At 40.4% G+C, this 24,493-nt stretch overlaps 1 protein-coding gene across 3 annotated transcripts in view; it reads left to right on the top strand.

The window, feature by feature from the left end:
* The window catches only part of VAV3 (vav guanine nucleotide exchange factor 3), a 406,390-nt gene extending 390,948 nt beyond the window's left edge, over positions 1-15,442 (top strand). For 2 of the 3 annotated variants that reach the window (XM_037729108.1, XM_017502188.2), the window contains 3 exons: positions 10,205-10,288; positions 12,423-12,574; positions 13,253-14,455. In XM_037729108.1, the coding sequence (XP_037585036.1) occupies positions 10,205-10,288; positions 12,423-12,574; positions 13,253-13,294 (278 nt within the window). In that variant the 3' untranslated portion in view covers positions 13,295-14,455. Of the gene's footprint in view, positions 1-10,204; positions 10,289-12,422; positions 12,575-13,252 lie in introns of all 3 variants that reach the window. The other variant, XM_017502189.2, reaches the window with a different exon arrangement.
* Positions 15,443-24,493: the final 9,051 nt, after the last annotated feature.

Genomic DNA, 24,493 nt, shown 5'->3' with positions numbered 1-24,493 from the left:
ATAAAAGAAAAATACTACCATAATACCAAAAAAAAAAATGTTTTCAATGAATTGTATCACTTTTCCACAGTTAAATGCCTTATCTTTCTGAGAAAGTGGGCTTCTAGACAATGCAGGCTCCTAAACAATACTTGTATGGCCATTTGTCTGAAACATTGTATTAAATATTTGATATGGAGTAAGAGAAACTAAGAATTCTGACATTCAATAATTTGATGATTAACAGGACACTCTTACTTTTCAAATCCCTTTTACATATTTTAGATCAGTATCTCCAATGGAATATTCCAGGAATCTATGGCCTTGTGCAAAGGACCGTGAAAAGATTTCTTTTGCCAAACAGATATATAAGAAATGCTGCTAGTATGATATATTCCCTTCTAGGAAAGTGACAGCTTATCTAGAGTTTTCCCCAGTTTATTTCATCATGCAACACTGTCTCATAGTGTTTAATGCTCATGTTAGGAGCCTTAAAAGAGTTAGTAGGTGTGAAATACTGAGAATGGCATCTCACATGTGGGAAGTGCTATGTGTTTTGCTCCTGCTATTACTACTGCTGCTCCTGCTACCACTTCCAATACTGTTAGCCAGTGTGAAGTGTTACATTAGCCTCATTTGATAATTTTAAGTATATTTATAAAGTCCTTCTCCTTTTCCCTGGTACTTTGGTTTCCTACTTCCATTTCCTGGGGCTTGGCTCTGCTCTCCCAGTATGCACACTGCTCTATGGGCTAAGTTAGTTATAACACATTGCTGATATTTTTATGTTCTCTTCCCTCAGTTTGTCTATGGTTTCCACAGAATTCACAGTTCTTGGGCAACTGATCAACTACAATTGCACATCTTCATTAGTTGGTGATGCTGGGCTTCCCTTTTTTTATTTACTTACTTCAAGAGCTTTTCCAGATTCTCTAAGGCATTTTTTATTCTCAGCCTGATAGCTTTAAACGTTAGCAACCAGTATCTAGGATCCCTTAAGAGTATGGCTTACAGGTATAAATTCTACAGATTCAGATAACCTCATTCAGAACTAGCTTTTAAATGTTTCAAGGCTCAGAAGCAGTACTTAGGATCTTCAAATTTCTCATCTTTTATACTGCTCATTAATACTTTTTTACCATCTCATATAACCTCATGTTCTAAATTAAAAACTGGTCTTGGCTGAGCATGGTGGCTCATGCCTTAATCCCCAGCACTTTGAGAGGCTGACGCAGGTGGATCATTTGAGGTTAGGAGGTTTGGAGTTTGAAACCTGCCTGGCCAACATGGTGAAACCCTGTCTTTACCAAGAATACAAAAATTAGCCAGACATGGTGGCACACACCTGTAATTCCAGCTACTCAGGAGGCTGAGGCAGGATAATCATTTGAACCCAGGAGCAGAAGTTACAGTGAGCCAAGATGGTGCCACTGCACTCCAGTCTGGGCAACAGACTAAGATTCTGTTTCAAAAATATATATATACATACATAAATACCTTGTCTCAATCCAGTTAATATATGTAACATTCTCTAATTTACCATAGTGCTTTCATATAGCAGCCATGATCCAAGAATTTGGTTTTACTAGTTTCTTGCTTGAAAAACAAATTCATCTAAATTGAGAGAAATTCCCATTTTTCTTCCTAAAAATTTAACCAGGCTTCTAGTTATGAGGATCAATACTGATATCTCTGTCTTCCTGATATTTGACTTCCCCTGTTAAATCCCAAATCTGCATAAGGTAGCATGTTTTAACTCTGCAATTCTCTTGCTCTTAATAGCATTAATAAGTCGACTACATATGCAGCTAGGGTTTCCTTTTATTAATTCATACTTTCATTCATTGCCTCATACATTTCAACATCTGCTGAGCCTCTGCTTGCATGAAGTACTGTATCACACACACCCCGCAAACGTTATATAAAATATAGTTTAACATCCGAACAATAGGAGGGAATGCCAGAGAAACTCTTCTTGTATCTAGACACTTCAAACTTACCACCCACATTAGCCTTAATACAGGTTTTTTTTCAAACAAGTACGTTCTATAACACTCCTGAGAGGTCATCATCAGGCTTTGGTTGAACACTCAGGGGACTTTATGTTCAATACCACACAAAACACCCTATTTTCTGAACAAAATTAAGTTTTTTTTTTCTTGTATTGATCTAGAAATTTGATTTTCTATAGCTATTTACTATGATTAGTTCAAAATAAATGTATATTCTCCCTACCAGGATAACCCCAAATATACTATAAAATGATGTAATGTATAGTCAAAATAAATACACTGTGTACTCTCCCTACAATGATAAACTTTCATCTAGTATGTTCTTTCCCCTTCCCTGCACTTCCTTCCTACCTCTTCATTTCTTCCTTTTCTTTCCTTTTTTAAAATATTTATTCAATTCATCATTATATGAATGATTGTCAGTCTTTCACTATCCTCGCCATCCTCTGATAGATGTACTCCAATTTGTCAGACTGGGTACAAAAGTTTGAATATTGGCTGACTCGTTGGCTCAGATTTTTCTCTCTTCGAAACTCATTCTTCCCCAGTTAATTTCTACCCTTCCCTTTATCCTTCCTCCTCAAAGGGTACAGTTCTGCATACTTGAATAGAATCCAGCATTTATTTTCTAATTTATTCTTTAGTTGTTACATCCTCGCCAATAACCTCCGACAAAGTTTGCCACATTCATTCATTCATTTTTCATCCATACATTCATTCAACAGATCTTAATTGAGTGCTTACTTCAGGGCACGCACTGTTAAAAGGCAGCAGTGAATAGCATGGATAAAAGGCCCTACCCTTATGGAATTTACTTGCTAGTGGGGAAGGTAGCTAATAGATTTAGAAAAATAATTATGTGTATTATATTAGAAGTTGCTGAGTGCTCTGGGAAAAAAAAAAAAGTACCAAGGGAGTGGTACTCATGAGTGCTGAGAGATGTTACAATTTTTAACCAGGCTCATTGGGTGACGAAGAACAAAACTATAATCTTATTTTCCCTCTTTCTGGTAGCATAGCAGAAAGCTGGATCATCACTTCTAAGTTAGTTCACTGGTCGAGCAGGCTGACACCAGCCAGTGGCTCTAAAACTTCCCTTTCTGACAGGCCACTTATGTGACCAGGGAGCTTCTGATCTTGTAAGCTTGCACAAATATCCTGTTAATATGTAGAGCAGGATGCCGAAACTGTAACCACAATGTGTGCAGAGCATTTGTGCCTCACCTCATTGGTGGGACAATGGGAGTTTGGGAGATTGCATGCCTACTTCTCTGATTGTGTGTTGTTCTCACAGTAAGCCCTGTTTCTGTCAGCATCACATGGCACTAGTGGTGTGAATCCATGACTATTTTATACGACATCACAGCAGGCCTCATTGTGAAGGTGACATTTGAGTCAAGACTCAAGGACATAAAAGAGAGAACCACCAGTGCTAAGGAAAGGGTATGTCTGACCAGGCAATGTGGCCAGAGCAGAAGGACCAAGAGGAACAGTAGCCAGAGATGAGGTTCAAGGGGTAAGTGAGGCCAGATCACGTAAGGCCCTAAAGGACTTTAGGTTTTACTCTTGAAGAAACAGGAAACCATTGGGAGGATTTAGGCAAAGAAGAAACATGGTCTGCCTTTAAGTTTTAATAGGGTTATTCTGGCTTCTGCATTGGAAAAAAAGACCATGAGAAAGAGGTGACAAAGTAGGCACAGAAGACCAGTTAAGAGGCCCATACAGCAATCAGGGAAAAGATGACAGTGGCCATATAACATGACTGTATTTTAAGGGTGATCCAACACATGGCCTGAGCAAGTGGGAGTTTGGAGGATTTTGTTTTTTTAAGGGCTCCAATAGAGTGTAAAGTCTAATCATAGCATTCTCAATCCACAATGAATTATTTCCTTATCTCTACATAATTTCTGTCTGTAACTCTTCACTAATTTGTAAGCTCCTTTGATGTCAGAGACTGTACCTATTCATTGTATCTCCTATAATATCATAGCGCAGTCTTTGGCACATTAATAATATAACATGTTTGCCAATTATTTTTAAAATAGGGATTTCGAATTAACATCTTGTTAAATCATAGGCATATAAATCATCTGAAATCCCAGGCAGTTTTCCATAGCAATAGGAAGGACCTCGTACTTACTTTGTTTTCTTGTTAATGGCTTTACATGTTTACTCTCTGTGGCATTGAATATTAAGTAGTTGTTTATTTTTTACAATAATCCTAGACATAAGTTTTCCTTGTTACCTTGTTACAGCTTTGGATTTCGGGTTAAAATAACTTTGTCTACTTACCAGATGTAAGCATTCAATTAAATGAAATTAATCTAAATTATTCCTAGTTTTTTTTAGTGACAATATATAAGAGATACAGTAAGCACTAAACAACGGGGCTTTAGGTTGTTTTGTTTGGGGGAGCATGGGGAGCAGATAGTGAGTACTATGTCTATGAATTTTGCAGGGCACCTAAAACTACAGCCTGAGTTCTAAAATAAAACCATGGTAAGGATCACAAATTTAAATTAAGCATTCATTAAATTCTCAGCATGTTCTCCGGTGTTAGGCCATCTGTAGACAATCTTGGCAAAAAGAGCCTCCTAGACTGCTCATCAAAGCATACCACTTAGAAGTACAGTTCTTCAGGAAAACATGTAGGGCCACTGCTGGGCAGCAAACACAAGTGATCACTGTGTCAACAGTACCATCAGCCCAATCTTCTGATCTTCTTACTAACAACTTTTTGCTACCTAAGTAAGTGTGAACCCATGTGCTTGTTACAACTAAAAACTGAGTGTTAAGGAATGTCTGCCCCAGAGAATACTTAGCAAATACTTAAGGTAATGTTCTCTGATACATGTAATGGATAATTTTTAGTTCAAAAACACTTACGATTTGGTAACTAGTACCTGAAGAAAAAGTGTTGATTCAGGTTGGTTTCCGCTGTGTACAAATTTCAGATATTACTGAAAACTGAGTAAATTTTCATTTGCTCATGAACATCATAGCGTGATCAAGGCGGAATAGAATACCTTGAAGCAATTCTTAGCCTTGGCAACAAAAGAATAGGCATCAAATATCCAGTCACTAGCACTTTTTTATCCTACCATAAACACTGTGTTCTTTTTGTTTTTTAATTGACATTATTCTGTGTTTTGTGGCTTTATCTTCTCAGTCAGATCTCAGAACTGAATAATAACCACTAACGATTTGCCAACCAATTATTATGGCTATGCTGATAACTTCGATTCCCAGCTTATTTATTTAACAGATAACTCCTGTTTATATTAGATAATGTTAGTACTTCAGGTTTTGCTTAACTTGGGAAAATTGATACATAATGTTTGACTGTACTCTAAATAGTTCCTAATTGGAAACATTAAGTCTCTAAGTTATGAGCCACTCAGTCATCTGCTAATAAATGCCCCATGAATGTTAGCTCTGTTGAGAGCCAGCTGTCATACACATGCAGAATAACCAGATTCCTGCCTAAGTGTGATGGTCTCTCTGAGCAAGGTATTCTCCCTTGTCTGTGCTAACATGGAGTTGAAAGTGTTTGTAAAAGAAGGAAAGTTAGGCCTTTAAAAGAAGCATGCAGTTTGAAAATGATTACTTACTGAATAAGGTTGCAGTATTGGTGTAATATTATCTAAGTGGATGCTGATATACTTAAAGGAGTACTCTCACAAGAAGCTTCCAAAATAGCATAATGCACTAGCAGATAGGTATCTATAAACCTAACCTAGGCAGTGAATGAAGAGTTCAGATAATAATCACCTCAACATTCCCATTCCCATTTGAATGTCACTGTTACTGGGCTCTTTTTAATTCTATTCCAGGGCATGCATCTACCAAAAATTTTTACTTTAGAAGTTTCTTGGTATGGTAGGAGGAGTTTGATGACGGTGGAAATATGTGGATATATTATCAGCATGGATGCAAATATGTTTTACAGGTTAAATTATTCTAAAAATATTTTTACCAAATACCTTATTCTGATATTGCTTGCATCTGGGTTTAAATCCATACTTTCCTGGAGAAACATGTTATCTTTTACTGTTGTCTCAGTAGGTACCAGGCATTCAAATGCTGTTTTCCCAGCTCAAAGAAATTAAGGACCTAAAGGCAGTTACCACTGATATATAGGAAGAGTGGCAACAATAAGTCATGCGACAGTGTGTAGAAAAGCAGAAAGCATCCCTGCCAATCCTGAAAATGTTTGGCTGAGAGCTATACACTGGGTGGCAGGAGAAACTGATTAACCTTTTACTCCTAAGAAGATTCCTCAGGCATAGAGTGTGGTTAGTGCCGTGAGACATACAGTATTTAATAGGTGTTCAGCATCTCAGAAAAAAAACTGGTTGTTGTAGAAATATCACTAATAGATTGTGGCTCTCAGAAAGCCTGGGGAGTGGAACCTGCACATATTTCACTTTCTTTGTCTTTTGCTGGCCTTTGTTGGAAGTCTTATGGAGTAGTTTAAGTGGGCAGAAGATGAGCTAAAGGAATGGGAGGAGGAGACATAAGGAACCTGCAAAATTAAATATCCTGCTGAAATACTTATCCATTCAGCAGCTTCCATTGCTTAGCGCTGGGCCTGATCCTGTGAAGGATGCAGAAGCAATATAAGAACTGGCCCCTGCCCTCCAGAATCACCATCTAAGTGGGGCTACAACACAGGAAAACGTGCATTAAACATCAGAGCCAGGAAGTGCCATGATGCACATGCCTACCAGAGAGCTAGGAAAGGTCAGAGAAGGGGCCAGAGCGTTGTCTGGATTGTCAGGGAAGGCCCCCAAGAGGAGTCTGGGTTGAGCTTTTAAGACTAGGAAGTTAAAGTTAGCAGAGGCCAGGGAAGGAGCAGCATTCCAGAATGAGCAGATATTTGGAGTTGGAAGTATAGCTGAGGGCCCTGGAAGCTGTTTCGGGTAAAGAGAACACATGTGGGAACATATACAGATTTCATTAGAGAGGCAAGAGTGGCCAGATTGTGAATTGTCATGTAATTTAGGACGAGGGTTTAGATTTCATAATTTAAGCAAATAGCATGATGGAATCTACATCAAAGGTGAGTTGCTGTGAAGGCAGTATTTAGAACAGAATAGAAAGAAAGCCAAAAGCAAGAAGACTATTTGGCTGGCAGTTTTCTGAGGGTAGGAATTGGGATAGATACCTGTATTGGAATGATGCAGCTGCAAATTATTGAAGGGTTAACTTCATATTGCAGAGGAAGAAAGTGCTTTACTTAGAAAGGGGACGGCGAGGGCTGAACAGTGTACAAACTTTGCAAGGATGGTTTGCAGAGAGAACCAGGGGAGTTCTTGCGGGGGGGGAGGCGGTGAGTGGAAACATGGGAATTTGAGCTAGATTACAGGGAAGAAGATGAATTTGGATTCAGACACATTAAATCAAACATAAAAGATATTCTTTGTAGCAGTGTCATGAAAACATTTGAAGTCATAGACAGAAATTCAGGTGAGAAGCCAAATCATATCCAAGAATCTCCTGTATTCATCAGGGAAAAATTAGTTTAAGTGAAGACCAGTGGGGCCAAAACCTAACTGTGAGTGCTAACTACTGTTTGGATGGAATTATAATATTTTAGATAAGATTTAAGAGGATTCTAATTCTAGCTACTTGATAGAAATGCAAATGATGATAAGGCTTTAGAGTTAGTTAAGAGACAGAGCTAGCATCCTGATATTGTATAATTGAAACAGAGATTCAGGTCCTTTAGTGAAGCATTACCCCTATTCCTTTAGGAATATTAGATATTTTAAGATAACAGATAGGTTATCTAATCTAATTTATCTACCTGTTGTTGAGATTATTTAATTTGCATTTAACTGTGTTTTCACTGGCTTATCGTTTCTCTCTTCTAGAGCTAACTTATCTCTTGTTATATTCCAGACTCTTGGCGTAAATTACCTTCATTAGAAATTTTGGAGAAATAAAGTGTTTTATTTCTTTATGGATAAAATAGTCCCAGAGAGAGAGAGAGAGAGACAAGGATGGATGCTTAGAAAACAGCCCAAGGAGAGAATTCTAATGCCTGACAGAAGTAATGTTTAGAATGAGGGCTTTTAACTGAAGTTCTCACAGACATGGGACAGGAATCTTAGCACCAGATTTTCTTCCAATAATAGAGTTAAATGTGTGTCATTTGCTTCATTAAAATGGAGGTAGCATCCTATCCTCTAACAGTATATCATGATCTCGAGAAAATAAAAATGTACCATTTCTACTGCATTACTGCATGGCTAAAAATGACTTGGGCTGATTGTAAAAATTAGTTATAATGGCGTGTATCAGCATATTTAAAAGTAAAAATGCACTGCAGAATGTGCAAGGAATAGATAAGAACTTTGACAATAAACAAGAGCATACTTCATGGTAAGTGACAAGCAAACATGAGGCCATTCATGAGAAAAGTGTGTCATGAATGCATCAGTGTGTATATAAGGGCTCCAAGGTCATTGATTCTAAGAATAACTAAACTCCCTCCAATTCCCTGGCTAGTCTGCTTGGGTGGTGTCTGGGAATCTCCTTAATAAGTCACTGCTATCCATGGATATCCCTAGGACGCTTTCTTGGCAAGAATATTCACTTTGGAAGAATTCTGTGGTTGTCAAGTCAAGCAGTTATCTGAAGAGAGGCAGAATATATTGGAAGATGATGTAAACTCATTCCCAGTTAGATTAGCTCACTTTTACCTCATCCTTGGCTGTAAAAAACTTTTTGTCACAGTTCAGATTAGGCCATGGTACAAGTTAACAGCAACCCAAAAACCTTAAATAGGCTTCAAGAAGATAGTTATTTCTCTTTTCCAAAAAATCCTTGAAATAGCCCACGGCTGGAGGAAGGCTGCTCATCTCTCTTCCAGGAAATCTTCAGCGATCCAAGTTCCTTCAGGCTCATGCTCCACCATCCAGAGGGGAAGGCTTTCCTCCTCATGGACCAAGATAGTAGCTTTGAAATTCCAGACAGCAGGACAGAATGAAGAGCCAAAAAGAAAGGCAAAGGCGTGTGCCCACTTAGAAAAGGTCCTAGAAGCTGTCTCATGACAGTTTTGTTTATATTTCATTGCCCAGAACTTGGTCGTGTGGCTATACCAAACTGTAAGGGAGGCTGAGAAATGTAGCCTTCTCTCTAGGCAAACATAGCCCAGTGCATGATCTATGACCTGAAAGAAGTGAAGAATAAATACTGGAAGAAAATATGTAGCCACACCTTCCTTTCCATTGCAGTGGCACCTTGGTATCAGCAGGTCCAATTATATAGCTGCCTGCGGAGGTGCCTGAAACAGAATGGCAGTTGCAGAATAGTGCAGCAGTCGCTAAGAGCAGGTACCCTGGAGTCACACCACTTAGGCTGGATTCCAGATTCTTCTCAGATGTAAAGAGGAAATAATACTAGTACCTTCCATTTAGAGCTGTTGTGACAATTAAGTAAAATACTGAATGTAGCACATTCAGCATGGTATCTAAGACTTCAGAACCATTTGATAAATATTATTAGCTCTTATATTAAAAGTAAAATGAAAAGTTTTAGAACATCCACATACATGTAACTTTTCTGTACATCCATACAACATGGAGAATATATTTACTTTTTTTCCAGCTATAATAAGAGTCAGAGTGGTTTTCTTTTCTAATTGCACTTTTCTCCTTTTGAAAATAAGCTGGCATGTGCACGCTTGGTTGGGAGGATGGAGGTGGTTTCTAATGAACTGTATGAATGATTTTCTTGAATTTTCCATGGGTTTGGCATGTTTCGTTCACACTGTCTTACAGGCTTTTCTTTATAACTGTTTTGATGTGAAGGATTATTTTACACTACGAATCTACAGCACACCCTTTCCACTGACGTAACAAAGTGGGAATTGGGCACTTTATCAAGAGGGTGAGGCCATCGCTGGCCATCCTTGCATGGATGAGGTTCAAAGGTGGCAGTGTGGAGTGGGTATTCTCTGTGTTTGCCTATAAAAGGAAAGACAGCTCTGAATTGCAAAATACTATTGTCTATCAAAATGTAAACGTTTGGCTTGTTCTTCATTTAGAAATGGTGATAGGAAAGAAGTGGGTGAAAATGAAGCTTGATAATCCAACTTTGATGTGACAATTTTCTCATGATTACAGACAACAAAAGAGTTGTATTGAGATATTTTTGCCAATACCTAAATGCTCTTTTGCTTCTCTCTTTTTCTTCCTTTCTCAAAGCCCCCTCTTTGTTCTGTGGCTTTTCTTTTGTAACTCCTCCAGACTACAGCTTTGTTCCCCCTTCTTCCACTCCTTTCTGGTCAGGTACTGCTTTACTGCTTTTATTTGTCTCTTCAACTTACTTCTGCTTGCAAATAAGATATTTGAGTTCAGTGTATGGCTTCTCATATAGATACGTCTCCTCACAGACAGTCTCTCGAGTTCCATTACCACCATGCACTTTACTCTTCTCTGTCATAAAGTCATTGTTTGTCATGACATTTCACTCGTTTTTGCGTGTGTGGTCATGCTGTGTATTTCAGTAAGAAATTTTCTAATTTACCTGTTGGGGAGAGTTTGGAGAGGGATAGGGCTGGAAGCAGAAAGGGGGTTGAAAATCTATAAAATCATAATTTTTCTTGAGAACCAGAAATTTTAGTTGAGAAAAGTGAATATTTCTGTATTTTCCTAAAGAAAATAAGTAGAATTAAAAGCCAAACTTTGTTTCCAAATATAAAATAAAATTCAGTACATATGACTTGAAAAGATGACCGGCGCCCATGAATTCTGAATTTCTTCAGGTTGTGCCTGGGCGTTTTGGTCTTGATTTCTGTCATTAGCCAGAGAGTTTAATGGCTATTTACGTGACATTAGATAAAGTCTGTTTCCTGACAGATGTTTAAAAATTAACCAGCACATCCCAGTAAAAATCGAAGAATTTAGAACTAGAAAAACCTTAGAAGTCATCTAGTACAAACATTTCATTTCATATATGAGAAAAATGTGGCCTCGAGGGGTTAGAAGACCTATGCAAGGTCATACCTTTAAGTTGATGATTGGGTTTTTCCATCACAGGGGTGTTTTTATGTGTACCGACTCTAACAGTAGTGCCCTAGTAATGGGACAGTTTTCAGTGAGAAAGCTATTAAAGTGGTTTGTGTCCTGAACAGTAAAATAAAATGTCCTATTTTTACTCCCTTTACAGTTCTGAAATCTACAGTATTGCCATTCATTTATCTCATGATAGACACCTGGAGTCTAAAAAATTTTATGTCATTACAAAGCCATGAATAATAGGTCAGAGATCCCTGTGGCCAAGTGGGCAGGCCCTTCCAGGGTAACACAGGTCATAACTTCTACTGCCTGAGCCCTGGGAACTGTTAAAAATACAGATGGATGGTATTTCCCATTTGTCTCTTTTTCTTACACTTAAGTTCCTTTACCATTTAAGATTTATAAAGTTTCACCAATCTCCGATGAGTGATTCTCAGATTCTCTGAACATATAATTGAAAACACTTTATAACCCCGAAGAGCAACAGGTAGAGAAGTTAATATAAAATGTGCTATGAAACACTAGAGACTAACAAACATGAACCACTGGAATGGAGTTTTCTTTTCAGAACAGGGCCAGCAAGGGCAGGGAGAAAGTTAGCTCCTCTCCTGCCATCAAAAATTAAACACACACACACACGCACCCCAACTCTGGACACAGGAGATGAATACCCTGAATACCCTGACATCTTGTTTTTGATTAGATACATCAGTAAAGGTTTTCTGTAAGGCAGTATTTGTTTCAAAGAAAGAAAATATATGGGTAGTATTTGTTTCTTCTGATTCACACCTGATTCATACCCCGTCACATAGGTGAATTATATAGAAAACCATAACTAAATTTATCACCAAATAGTTTTAACATAGAAAGTCTCATTAGGGTAGAGTGCCACCTAACCAGAAGTGATAGCATAGATTTGACAGACTTACATCAGAGCAAAATGTTGCTTTGTTTCGAGTGTTAGTTGAAGCAGTTACTGGATGAAAACATAAAGCTTTATTTTGGAGGTGCTAGTTAGGAATAGATGACTGGGCCATCAATAGGAAATTTATGATGAAATTATTTTAGATTCTATCTCTTTAGATACTTAGATATTAACCATTTTTTTTTAATTTGGGGTTTTTTGTTTCATTTTTATAAAAACTAGTCTTTACTTTGAAGTTCTTATATATGAAGAATGGAAAAAAAGGACAGTGGTTCTTTAAACTTTATGAAGTGAATTTGCCTACACCTGATTGAATTGAAACAGCAATTCTGCTGCTTTCAAGCTCCTCTGCCATTTGCGCTGGTCTGTAATGAAATCATGACTGTGCATTTGATAGCATCAATAACATTCATCTGATTAGGTTCTTATGGTTGTTAACGAACTGCAAGCTTACTCTCATTCCATGTCATTTCTTGACAGTGTTAAGCCCAAAAGTGCTGGGCATTGCCATTGCTCGGTATGACTTCTGTGCAAGAGATATGCGAGAGTTGTCCTTGTTGAAAGGAGATGTGGTGAAGATTTACACAAAGATGAGTGCAAATGGCTGGTGGAGAGGAGAAGTTAACGGCAGGGTAAGCTGTCCCTCTTGATGTCCTGGTGCACGTGAGTGAAGGGGACTGAGCAGTTGTTGGTACCCATTGTGGTGCCAGGGAGAAGCCTCTATACTGTATCGCAGCCTTCAGCCCACAGGCCCCTGCCCTCTGGAGACTGGTCCTATATTTTGCTGGTACTAGGGACTCACTGGAAATATTTGAAATGAATATGACAGTGACATAAATAAAATTCACCTGGGCAAGCGTGGTAGCTTCCTGCTTGGAAAGAGTTGAGGAGCATTTCAGCTCTTTTTAGACCCTGAGCCATTGAGCTAAACTTTATGTGTATTGCAAAATATCTATAAGAGCTGCTGATCTAAATTGGAAAGAATGGGACATAATACCTCTGTCTTTTCATCCTGTTCTACAGCAGAAATAGGAATCATTATGCAGCAGAGCCCCCCGTATTATACTTAATTTACATATTTATTCGTGTGCTAGTGGATTAGAACACTGTTTAAGTTTATTTTATTCCTCCATTTCGATCATTCACTCTATTAGGCTTCTACGAGCAGTCAAACCAATCCTCTCATCTACAATGAGCATAAAAACCCCCATTTAATTGGGGTACTATGAAAACAAAATGCTCTGTTGTAGAATCCTTTGAAGTGTCAGATACAAAGTCACGTTGCTATGTTGGTTGCTTTTCTTTTTTAGGTGGGCTGGTTTCCATCCACATATGTGGAAGAGGATGAATAAATTCAAATCCAGCATTGCACCCTGCACCAAAAATTTCAGAGAAGTCATAAACAGAGGCCTGCACAGCATTGTGAATTAACTGAAGTGTTTAAAAAGCTGCATTTCTGGCTGTTCAACATCCTCCCTCCTTAACCCCTCCTAAGTCTTAATGTTGAGATTTCTAAAAGATGCTGGTACTGACAGATTAATGGCTTGCCTAGAGCTGTGCAAGAAGCAGCCTGCCAGTCTGTCATTGTCAGGGACCAGGGCAAAGCCAAGAGCTGCTCTTCCCAGAAGAGCCCTGCAAACACACTGGTTCATGTGTCTCTGCTTCATCCGGTCAGATACCATGAATGCTAGTCATTAGTAAATCTTTAATACAGTTTTGCTTTATTCTCACCTGCCATTCACCAGATTATTTGATGGTGCAAAGAAGCAGAAGTATAATTTTTCTTTTCCCAGCATGAAGAAAAATTGGAGCTCTGCCATTTGAGCAGTTTACTGGAAAGATCCAGCCTTACTCATCTTAAATTGTCCAACAAGGTGACTCATTGCCCAACAAACACTTTTACCCTCAGATGTTACTTGTGTTATTATTAAATATGAGGCCAGTGCTCAGGTTAGCATCATAAGTGAAGTATCCCTGAAGGGTTGTAATTATTCATTTGGTGTCCTGGTTATATTTGCAAACTTCTTTATAAAAAGTGAAAAAACACATAAAAGAGAGAGTAATCTTCTTAGTTAATCTTCACAATCTTCATGATTTCATAGGATTATTTTGGAAATGTAGTATTTGACTTTATGAAAGAATCTTGGCTAGGTGTATTATGGGTAGTTGCCAATAATCTGAATAAGGTGGCATTGTTTACAGAAACAGATCAAGGGCTATAAATTATGTCATTTTATAGCAGGAATATCTATTAACACATGCCCTTTCCTCCCTCCCTCCTCCCCCCAACACAAAAATGACTTTTTGATTCCCACATTTTCTTAGAGCACAACTTCGTTAAGGACTTTGGAAGGGAAGCACAGCTGGGTCCTTTATTCATTTCTGGGACAGAAAAAGGGACATTGGGCTTTCAGTTTCTCTGAGTCTCCCCCTCTGCAGCCCGTCCTGGGAGTGTATTAACGGGAGGGAAGATCGGTCTTGCAGTACATTTGTTTTGCCAAGCCATCACTCTTTCATGTGAGGATCCTAAATACATTCTTTCTGGGGTGCAGAACCCCCAGTCAACGCAGTCCAGTTAAGACACTGACTTGGCCCTTCCCTGATGAAATACTTCCTCCACTGCTGAAGTTGTGTACTGACAAGATTGAGAGAGTTTTCATTTTTGGAAAAACAACACCACAAAGTTAGAAGCGTTAACTTAGTAGAGCTGAACCAGGAGCATTCAATTCTGAAATTTCAAATCATCTCTGAAACGAAGCAGGTGTGGCCTGCCCTCTCCTCAAGCCATTTGGGTGCCAGAACTCATGGTTGACTGGATACATACCCCCGTTAGAGACCCTCATGGGCTAGGACTTTTCATCTAGAATAGATTCAAGACCTTTACCTCAGAATGATGTAAACTGTGATTGTGTTTTAGAAAAATTATTTGCTAAAACCAGTTAAGTCTTTGTATATGTGTAAATGATGACAAAAATGTATTTTATAAAATGTTCTGTACAGTAGAGTTACACCTCAAAGTGTACTCTTGGAATGGATTCTTTCCTACAAAGTCTTATCTGCGACTCTGTCTTGGGAATGTTTTGTCTGTTGCCATCAGCCAACTTTGTTATGGAGGGAGCAGCCTCACACAAGCAGAAACACTCCTGTGGATGGTATTGTAGCATGTTTTGTTTGTTTTAGTCAACAGACCCTCTCCTTATAAATGGTGTTTAGTCTTCCCGTTGCATTTCATGGGCCTGGGGGTTTCCTAGCAGAGGATATTAGAGCCCCTTTTTTGTGACATTACTGATTACATCTTTGTCTGCGTTTCATACTTTGTATTGGAAACTTTAAATGCTGCGGGTTTATGTAGAGTTCTAATACCAAAGACAGAAGTAAGTGTTTTCCATATACTTTGTCTTGCCTGTATGCAGCTCTTGTGTAATATGGTGAATTAAAGTGGTATTTTGCTTTGTATTATTTTGTAAATATGTCAATACAATAAATAGTGACTAAATTGATTTCTTGGAGTTGGAGTCTTTTTATTGAATGATCCGTGTATTAGTCAGGGTTCCCCTGAAAATGGATGGTGCTGGATCATCGGGCCTGTACCTGGCTGTCGCCAGCAGTCCAGAGTATATGGGAGTGGTGGGGAGAGCAGCAGTCACATCCCTCCCACCATCAGCCCCACGGAGGCTACCTGTCAAATGGGAGGGCCGCGGCGGGGAGCCTTGAAACCCAGAGCTGAGCCTGGCTGGAACCGCCGCAGGTGCAGCTCTTGGTGGTAGTAGCAAATATTCGAAGGAGAACTTTTGAAGGCCGAAGTGGAAAAGGGTTCCTTGTGAACAGCAGCTGAACATGGGTTGGTCAGTCAGTCCTGAGATATTGGTGAGCGCCACTTTGAAGTGACGGGTGATGGCCTCCATTGTGCTTAGCCAATCGAAAGGGAGTCAGGTTCAGATCTCTGAATCCGGAGTGGCAGAGATGAGCACTGCTAAGTGTGCAGCACAGTGACGCAATGGATCCCAGAAAAGCCAGCAGGAGCCCCAGGGAGAGTTCCCTTCTCTTTGTGAAGGTCAAGGCACCCTGAAATTGGGTTCACCTAGAGAGAGGGATCCATGCCTTGAAAAGTGTCGCGGTTCCAGTGGCATCTGGTGAGCTCTGGCTGGCCCTTGAAAATCCTGGAGAGAGGGTGTAAATCGCACGCCGGGCTATACCCATATCTGCAGCATTCCTCCCTCGAACTAAGACCTCTAGGCTGCAGAACATAATATTGTGGGAACAGGAAACAACAATTTTGCCAGTGGATCACTAGGGGTGATGGTGAGTGATGCCACTTCCACTTCCACCCCTTGATTCCTGGACCTGTGAATCCTGGCTATGGGAGAAAGAGTGCCATATATTTAAAGCTGATTCAGAGCATACACAGCCTTCTAAAGAATTTTGTCCCAGCCCTGCCAAGTATTGTCACCTAATTGGCGTTGTAATTGTGCCTTGAAAAGGCCATCCTAACTTTCTATCCTGCTGCCTCAGGATGATGTGGAACATGGTAAGACCAGTGAATTCGATGAGCACGAGCCCACCGCTGCACTTCTTTAGCCATCAAGTGAGTGCCTTGATTAGAGGCAATGCTGTGCAGAAAACCATGATGGTGGATAAGGCATTATGTGAGTCCATGGTTGGTAGTCTTGACAGAAGGATTGATGCAGGATAGGCAAACCTATATCCGGAGTAAGTGTCTGTTCCAGTGAAGACAAACCTCCACCCTTTCCATGATGGAAGAGGTCCAATATAGTCAACCTGCCACCAGATAGCTGGCTGATCACCCCGAGGAATGGTGTCATATCAAGGGCTCAGTGTTGGTCTCTGCTGCCGGCAAATTGGGCACTCAGCAGTGGCCACAGCCAGGTCAGCCTTGGCAAGTGGAAGTCCATGTTGCTGAGCCCATGGGTAACCTCCATCCCTGCCACCATGGCCTCTTTGTTCATGGGCCCATTGGACGATGACAGGGCTGGCTGGGGAAAGAGGCTGAGTGGTATCCACAGAACGGGTCATCCTATCCACTTGATTATTAAAATCCCCCACTGCTGAGGTCACCTGTTGTTGAGCACTCACATGGGATACAAATTTCTTCACAGTTTTTGACTGCTCAGAGAAATCCATCCACGTACCTCCTCCCCAGATTTCTTTGTCACTAGTTTTCCAATGATGCTTCTTCCAAGTCCCTGACCAACTAGCCAAATCATTGGTTACAGTCCATGAATCAGTATATAATCACACATCTGGCCATTTCTCCCATGAGGATCCATTTCCTTTGCTGTAATAAAGAGACCAGTAGGTCAGGTGCGGTGGCACCTATAACGCCAGCACTTTGGGAGGCCAAGGTGGGCGGATCACAAGGTCAGGAGTTAGAGGCCAGCCTGACCAACATGGTGAAACCCTGTCTGTATGAAAAATACAAAAATTAAGCAGGTGTGGTGGCATGCACCTGTAATCCCGGCTACTCAGGAGCCTAAGGCAGGAGAATCGCTTGAACCTGGGAGGCAGAAGTTTCAGTGAGCCGAGATCGCACTGCTACACTCCAGCCTGGGTGACAGAGCAAGACTCTGTCTCAAGTAAATAAATAAATAAAGAGAACTTTAAAAGTGCCTGAAAGAGCTGTTCTGAAGAATAAATAATAACATATGAGAAAAGCCCCTAGTACAGAGCCTCACATATAGTAGGTATGCAGGAAATGTTGGTTTTCCTCCCTTTATGAAAGATAAGATACTCAGATACAAAATTATGTACTTGTAGCCTTTATTTTGAATATTATTGAGAGTTTATGCTTTTTTTTTTACATATGGTTTAATTTCTGCACTCAAATTATGGACAGAGTAAAAGGTATACATGTTCAGGAAGATTAATATGCAAACCCACAAACAATCTCGGAAGCTGAAGCTAACAGCTCTACATTATTTTGACTAGGAAAATGGAATTTTTACTTAGTTCATAATCATTTAGACTGAGTCCATTAGTCACTTCATTTTTCACTGAAACTAGTTTGCTGGGATTGGTTGGACTCTGATTAGAAATGTTACGCACCCACATCTGGTCTGGCAGACTTTGGAAGCCGCCGTATTCTAAGTAATGAACAAGTCCCAGACAGGATATCGTAAAGGAATTCTGTCTCTCATTCAGTGCCATTGATTAAACCAGATTGAGGGAAACAGTGACAGAAAACAAACTTTTTTCTGAAGCACTCTGGACACACTGGCTCTCTCAAAGTCCCTGAATTTCTAGGCACAATGCAACTACAAATGATGACCCAGGCGCATGGCCAGATGGGGAGAGGCCTTGGTGCAGAAACAGAGTGTACACAAAAGTCACTCCACACCGTGTTCTCTAATGGATGTTGGGGTCCACGTTGAGAGTGCCAAATAGGAGGGAAGGTGACCCCTAGAATAGCCAATGTGCCCAACTCATGATCTGGCTTGCCCAAGGTCATGCAGGTAGAAAATAGTGTCAAGTAAAGACTCAAACATGAGTGTCCCAGCACCAAGTCAATAAATGCTGTCTCTATTCCTCTCTCATACATCAGCACTCAAGAGCCTCTGACTCCAGAATTATTTCCTCCGTTCTTGAGGCCTTTCTTCTGGGAATCATCCTGGGTGACTGCTGGGACCCTAGATCAGGTGAGAATATGAGTGAGTCACAATCCTTGCACCTCTTGCTGTCAGCCTGTTGTGATGAGTTTGAAACAACTCAATTAGAATAGCAATGACTCAGGAGTCTGAACAGGAAATACTTGTGGATTTTCTTCTTCTTTTTTTTTTAACTTTAAGTTCTGGGATGCACGTGCAGCACGTGCAAGTTTGTTACATAGGTATACATGTGCCATGGTGGTTTGCTGCACCCATCACCCTGTTACCTAGACATGGATGACGGATTTTCTAGTGATCCAAATGACCTCTCTGCTGAAAGTGAATTTTTATTTCCAATGATAATTTTTAGTACATCTCCTTTTCTCCTTTGGCTATTCTTTTTGTACCGGTATCTGCCAGACAGTGTGCTAGGTATTTGTTGTATATTATCTCATTTATCTCCTATAATCCTTCTGTGAATTCGTTACAGACTGACATCATCCCATCTTTTAATCATGAAAAATCTTGTCCTAGTTTAGTAAGTCTTCTACACTAGGGTTGCTTTTCAAGGCTATTTGACATGTTTTACTAATCTATATGATCTGTCTTTTTGTCTAAAAAGCAGTATAGACTAGTGGTTAAGACTTTGGAACCAGACTGTCTGACTCTACCACTTATTAGCTGTATGACCTTGGGCAAGATGCTTACACTGCCTAGTCCTCTGTTTCTCCATAGTTAGAATGGGGTTATGATAGCACCTTAGTTCAGGGGGATTTTGTGAGGATTAAATTAAACATTAATTTTTTTTTTTCCTAGATGGAGTTTTGCTCTTGTTGCCCAGGCTGGAGTACAAGGGCGCAATCTCAGCTCACTGCAACCTCTGCCTCCCGGGTTCAAGCAATTCTCCTGCCTCAGCCTCCTGAGTAGCTGGGATTACAGGTATGCACCACCACACCCATCTAATTTTGTATTTTTAGTAGAGATAGGTATCTCTATGTTGGTCAGGCTGGTCTGAAACTCCTGACCACAGGTGATCTGCCCACCTCGGCCTCCCAAAGTGCTGGGATTACAGGCGTGAGCCACTGTGTCAGCCATAGCTGTAAAATTTTTAGAAGTGTGCCTGACAGAGTAAACGTTCAGTAAACAAGAGAGTTTAAAATTGCATTTTGACCACTACTTTAAATATGCATGCAAAAATAAGTGTTACAAATTGTGAAAACTCAGATATGTTAAACATTCCCTTTAAATATATTTAGCCTTTAGAAGAAACTCCTTGAGTTGATTTATTTTTTGAGAAGGAGTTTCACTCTTGTTACTTAGGCTGCAGTGCAATGGCCCAATCTTGGCTCACTACAAACCTCTGCCTCCCGAGCTGAAGCGATTCTCCTGCCTCAGGTGCCCGCCACCACGTCTGGCTAATTTTGTGTGTGTTTTTAGTAGAGGCAGGGTAGCACCATGTTGGCCAAGCTGGTTTTGAACTCCTGACTTCAGGTGATCCACCTGCCTCGGCCTCCCAAAGTGCTGGGATTACAGGCGTGAGCCACTACGCCCCGCCTTGAGTTAACTTTTCACATTAGTAATCCTTTCAAAATGATGCACAAACGGAGCCCCAATCAAATGCTCTACCACAGCGCCATGTGTTAGTGATCCACTGCTACCCGACAAATCCTGTACTCCCAAACTTCTCAGTTTGGTACAGCAAACAACTATTATTTCACAGTTTCTGTGGGTAAGAAATCCAGGAGCAGATTCGCTGTGTATTTCTGACTTTGAGTCTCCCATGAGGCTTCTATCAAGGTGTCAGCCAGGCCATAGTCATCTCCAGGCCCAACCGGGGGAGAGTCTGCTCCACAGTTCATTCCTGTGGACCTCTCCACATGGCTGCCTCACTACACGGCATCTGGCTTCTCCCAAAATAAGCATCCAAGAGGGAAAGAGTAAAAGCACTTGAGATGAAAGCTGGTCTTTTTATAACCATCTTAGAAGTGACAGCCCGGCACTCAGCTCTATTCTATCCCTTAGTGTTGAGTTACTAAATCCAGCTCATGCTCAAGGGGAGGGGCTTACACAGGACGAACACCAGGACAAAGGGATTGTTGGGGGCCATCCTACTGGCTGCCTACGACAGATTGGTGCATTGAATGATCATTGGACCCAAAGATGAGTCCTATCTGAAAGGCTTGTGTTACTTCAGAGAAACTTAAAGGAATCTAAAATGTAGTTCTTCATAAAAAATAATTTCCTATTGTTTGTTTTAATCAGTATTTACTGAGCCCACTCTATACCAGCCTCTGCAGGGAATACAAGGATGAATAAGAGAAGGAGGTATTCTTAGGGAAACTCATTTTCTTTGCCCCTTTCCTCATTTAGGAAATGCCTTTCCTGAGGCTTGGATTGTTGGGAGAGAGAAAGAGGGAGAGAGGAAGTGTGGGAGAAGTGTCCAGTATGTGCGATGCGGGCTCAACCACACATAACACAGAGAAAGGCGAAAACCACAACCAGGCACACCCTGGAAGTAGCTGTTAAAAACTTAAAACCCTAGGCTGGGCGTGGTGGCTGTTGCCTGTAATCAAGCACTTTGGAGGCCAAGGCGGGTGGATCACCTGAGGTCGGGATCAACATGGTGAAACCCCATCTTTATAAAAAAAAAAAAAAAGAAAACCTTAAAACCCTAAAATCCCAGAGTATGTGGCAAATCATCCATTCCTTCATTCTTTCATTCATTCCTTCAACAAATGTGTATCAAGCTCCTTCTACAAACTCTATAATTCTAGGCTTTGAGGTTACAACAATGGACCTGACACAATTTCTACCCTTGAAAAACATACCTGCTTGCAGATGATAGTGAGTAAGACACAGGTACATAATGTTAAGCACTGGTGAGTGTTATGGAGGGAAAAAAAGGCAAAATAAGTGAGGAAAGTGTTATTTGACTATGGCGATCAAAGGCGGCTTTATGAGGAAATTACTTTTTTTGGCAGAGACCTAATTTAAGTGAGAAGAAAAAAAAAAAAAAACGTGAATATCTGAGTGCTTAGTGTTTGGAGAACTACAGGGTCCCCGTGTGGTTGGAGCAGTGAAAAGGAAGAGAGTATCCCGGAGCAGATCTGCTAGATCTTATAGGTGGGGAAAAGAGGGCGACAGTAGCCACTGGAGGCTTTTAAGCAGGGATGTGAGATGATCTCATTTGCATTTCAGAAAGCTCACACTGGATGCTGTGGACTGAGATAGAGCTAGACCCGTGCAATCAACACTGGCTTTCTTTGATAATTGCTCCTGTATTTGTTTGCCACGGATGCCATAATAAAGCACCACAAACCCAGTGGCTTAAATAGCAGAAACGTATGGTCTCATAGTTCTTGAGGGCAGAAAGTGAAGATCAACATCCCTGCAGGGCCATGCCCCCTCCGAAGGCACTAGAGAAGGATCCGCTCCAAGGCTTTCTCCTGGCCTCTGTAGTTCTTGGCTGCTGCAGCAGCATAGCTGTAATCTTCACGTGGCATTCTCCCTGTGTGTGTTTCTGTGTCTAAAATTCTCCTTTTTATAAGGACACCAGTTACATTTAATTAGGGGCCCACCCTACACCAGCCTGACTGACTAATCACATCTGCAACCACCCCATTTCCAAATAAGGTCACATTTTGAGGTACCAGTGTTTAGCCCTTCAGCATATGCATTTGAAGGGGACACAATTAAATCTGTAACAGCTCTCTTTCTTATATTCTCATGTTATTAGAGTGCATGCTAATACAAATGCTTCAGCAGAGATTACTCGGGGCAGGGTGCAGCATGGACAGAGGAGAGTGAGCCAGAGCGAGGCTATACTTAGGGACGGATGTGTTCACAGCCTGTCTCTGTCCTGCTCAACCTCAAGGGGCGTAAAAAAGGCCGAACTTTTGTAGAAATTCAAGTAGATATTGATAGAAACAATGCCCTTTCCACCCATGTGTTTGTCACCTTCTCAGGCCATCAGCCCCAAATGAATTACCTTTTTATTTTTCTTCCTCACTCTGTGTGTCAGAATCACACATCTTCCCACCAGGAGAGGAAAGCTCCTAGGTACTTTTGTGTAGGTGAGCTCATTAGGAAAAAGCAACCCATTTAAGTGGATTAATGAAACACTTCTGGATTCTGTGCAAATTAGGCCTACATAATATGAAGAAGGGAGAAAAAAATGTGTTGTGGTTTTATGGAGAGGTGGGAAATGCCCTCAGCATTTATTATGCTTAATGATGAGATATTGTTGCTAGGTGGTTTGAAGGATAAAGTTTACATTAATAGTCTGTGAGGCAATGAATCTACATTAGTGTGAAAAAAATTGTTTTCTTTATCTGTGCGCAGCCTATCTCGTCTACTCATTACGTGGTTTATTTTGCAATGTCTCTAAAATACTGGACATAATCCCATTTTTTAAGCTCCTGCCTCAAAGATTGAGTGGATATTTAGGAGGGGCATCCAGGAAAGGGGGAGTGGATAAGCCCTAAATTAGTAATTCTGGAATGATACACTGAACGTTGCACTATCAGTTGAAGCTGTCAGGCGAAAAGATCCAAATGAAAATCTGTTGTGTCCTCTTGGGACTTCTCAGCACAGCCCAAAACACAATTAAAATTGTGCAAGAGGCCTAAATTGAACTTTTATAATCATATGACTGGTTATTTTTACAACAATTAGCAGTTTCAAAGTTCTTAATATAAGTACATATAGTTTTTCCAAGATAATTTTGCAATACAACTATTGGGGTGGTGGAAAGAGTACAGGAATAAGAATAAGACAAACCACGTTCTAGTTCTTGACTCTTCCACTAATGAGCCAAGAGGCTCTGGGTGGAACCCCCAACCTCTCTGAGGCTCAGTTTTCTCATCTGTAGAATGAAGACCTCAAGCCCACTTCCAGTTCTAACATCCCATTATCCTGCATAAAGACATTCAATAAATATTTGGCCATGATGCATCTTCATGAAATCAAATTTGTAAATGGGACAGAGAACCGAGGCTCAGACAAAAATAGGTGGGCAACTTTGAAAGGCATAAATCTTGCAGCATTCTCTTCTTAATATTTCTGCTGCTTTCGCCTGAGTCCCAGTCAACCTCATGTAGCCTAGATGATTGCAAGAGCCCCTAACTGCCACCCCTGCTTCCATTCTCCCCTTCCTCTAATCTTTTGATTATATTATTTAATTCCCTTTTTCAGAACTCTTTAACACCTCCCATTTATTTAATTCATGGCACAAGTGCTAGAAATACATGGTGAACAAAACAGACAATTCTCTGCTCTTATAGAGTCTACTTTATATTGGAAAGAACAGGGAGATAGACAATAAATGAATATACATGACATAATATCAGGAAGTGGTAAATACAATGAAAAAAATCAAAGCAAAGGAAGGAGATTGTATGAGGAATGTGCTACTTTAGATCTGCTGGTCAGGGAAAGCCTCTCTTGGTATAAGATGAGTTAGAGAGCTAACCTTGAACCAGATCATCTTGGTCCAGGATGACCTTGTAGCTCATCTTTCCATTATCTTGTAGGTAATGGAAAGGACTTAGGATTTTATGTTTTGGAAAACCAGTGGAGAATCTTAAGCAGTGGTATGGTTTGGATGTGGTTCATTGCAGCCATGACTCATGCAAAAGTTGAATTGCCGGTGTGGCTGTGTTTGAAGGTGGAACCTAGTAGCAGATGTTTTCATCATAGGCGTGGATCCCTCATGGATCCCTCATGAACAGAATAATGCCCTTCCTTGGTGGTGAGTGAGTTCTTGCTCTCTGGAGAATGCATTAGTTACCATGAGAGCAGGTTGTTAAAAAGTATCTGGCTTCCTCGATTTCATTCTCTTGCTTCCTTTCTCATGTATGTTCTCTGCCTAATCTTGTTCTTTCCAGCCACTAGAATCATGAGCCAAATAAATGTCTTTTCTTTATCAATTACCCAGGTTCAGGGATTTTC

This window comes from Cebus imitator, unplaced genomic scaffold (genome assembly GCF_001604975.1).
Source record: "Cebus imitator isolate Cc_AM_T3 unplaced genomic scaffold, Cebus_imitator-1.0 Scaffold293, whole genome shotgun sequence".
NCBI classification, from domain to species: Eukaryota; Metazoa; Chordata; class Mammalia; order Primates; family Cebidae; genus Cebus; species Cebus imitator.
Note: the sequence above shows the minus strand (reverse complement) of the source record. Positions and strands in the feature narration are given on the sequence as shown.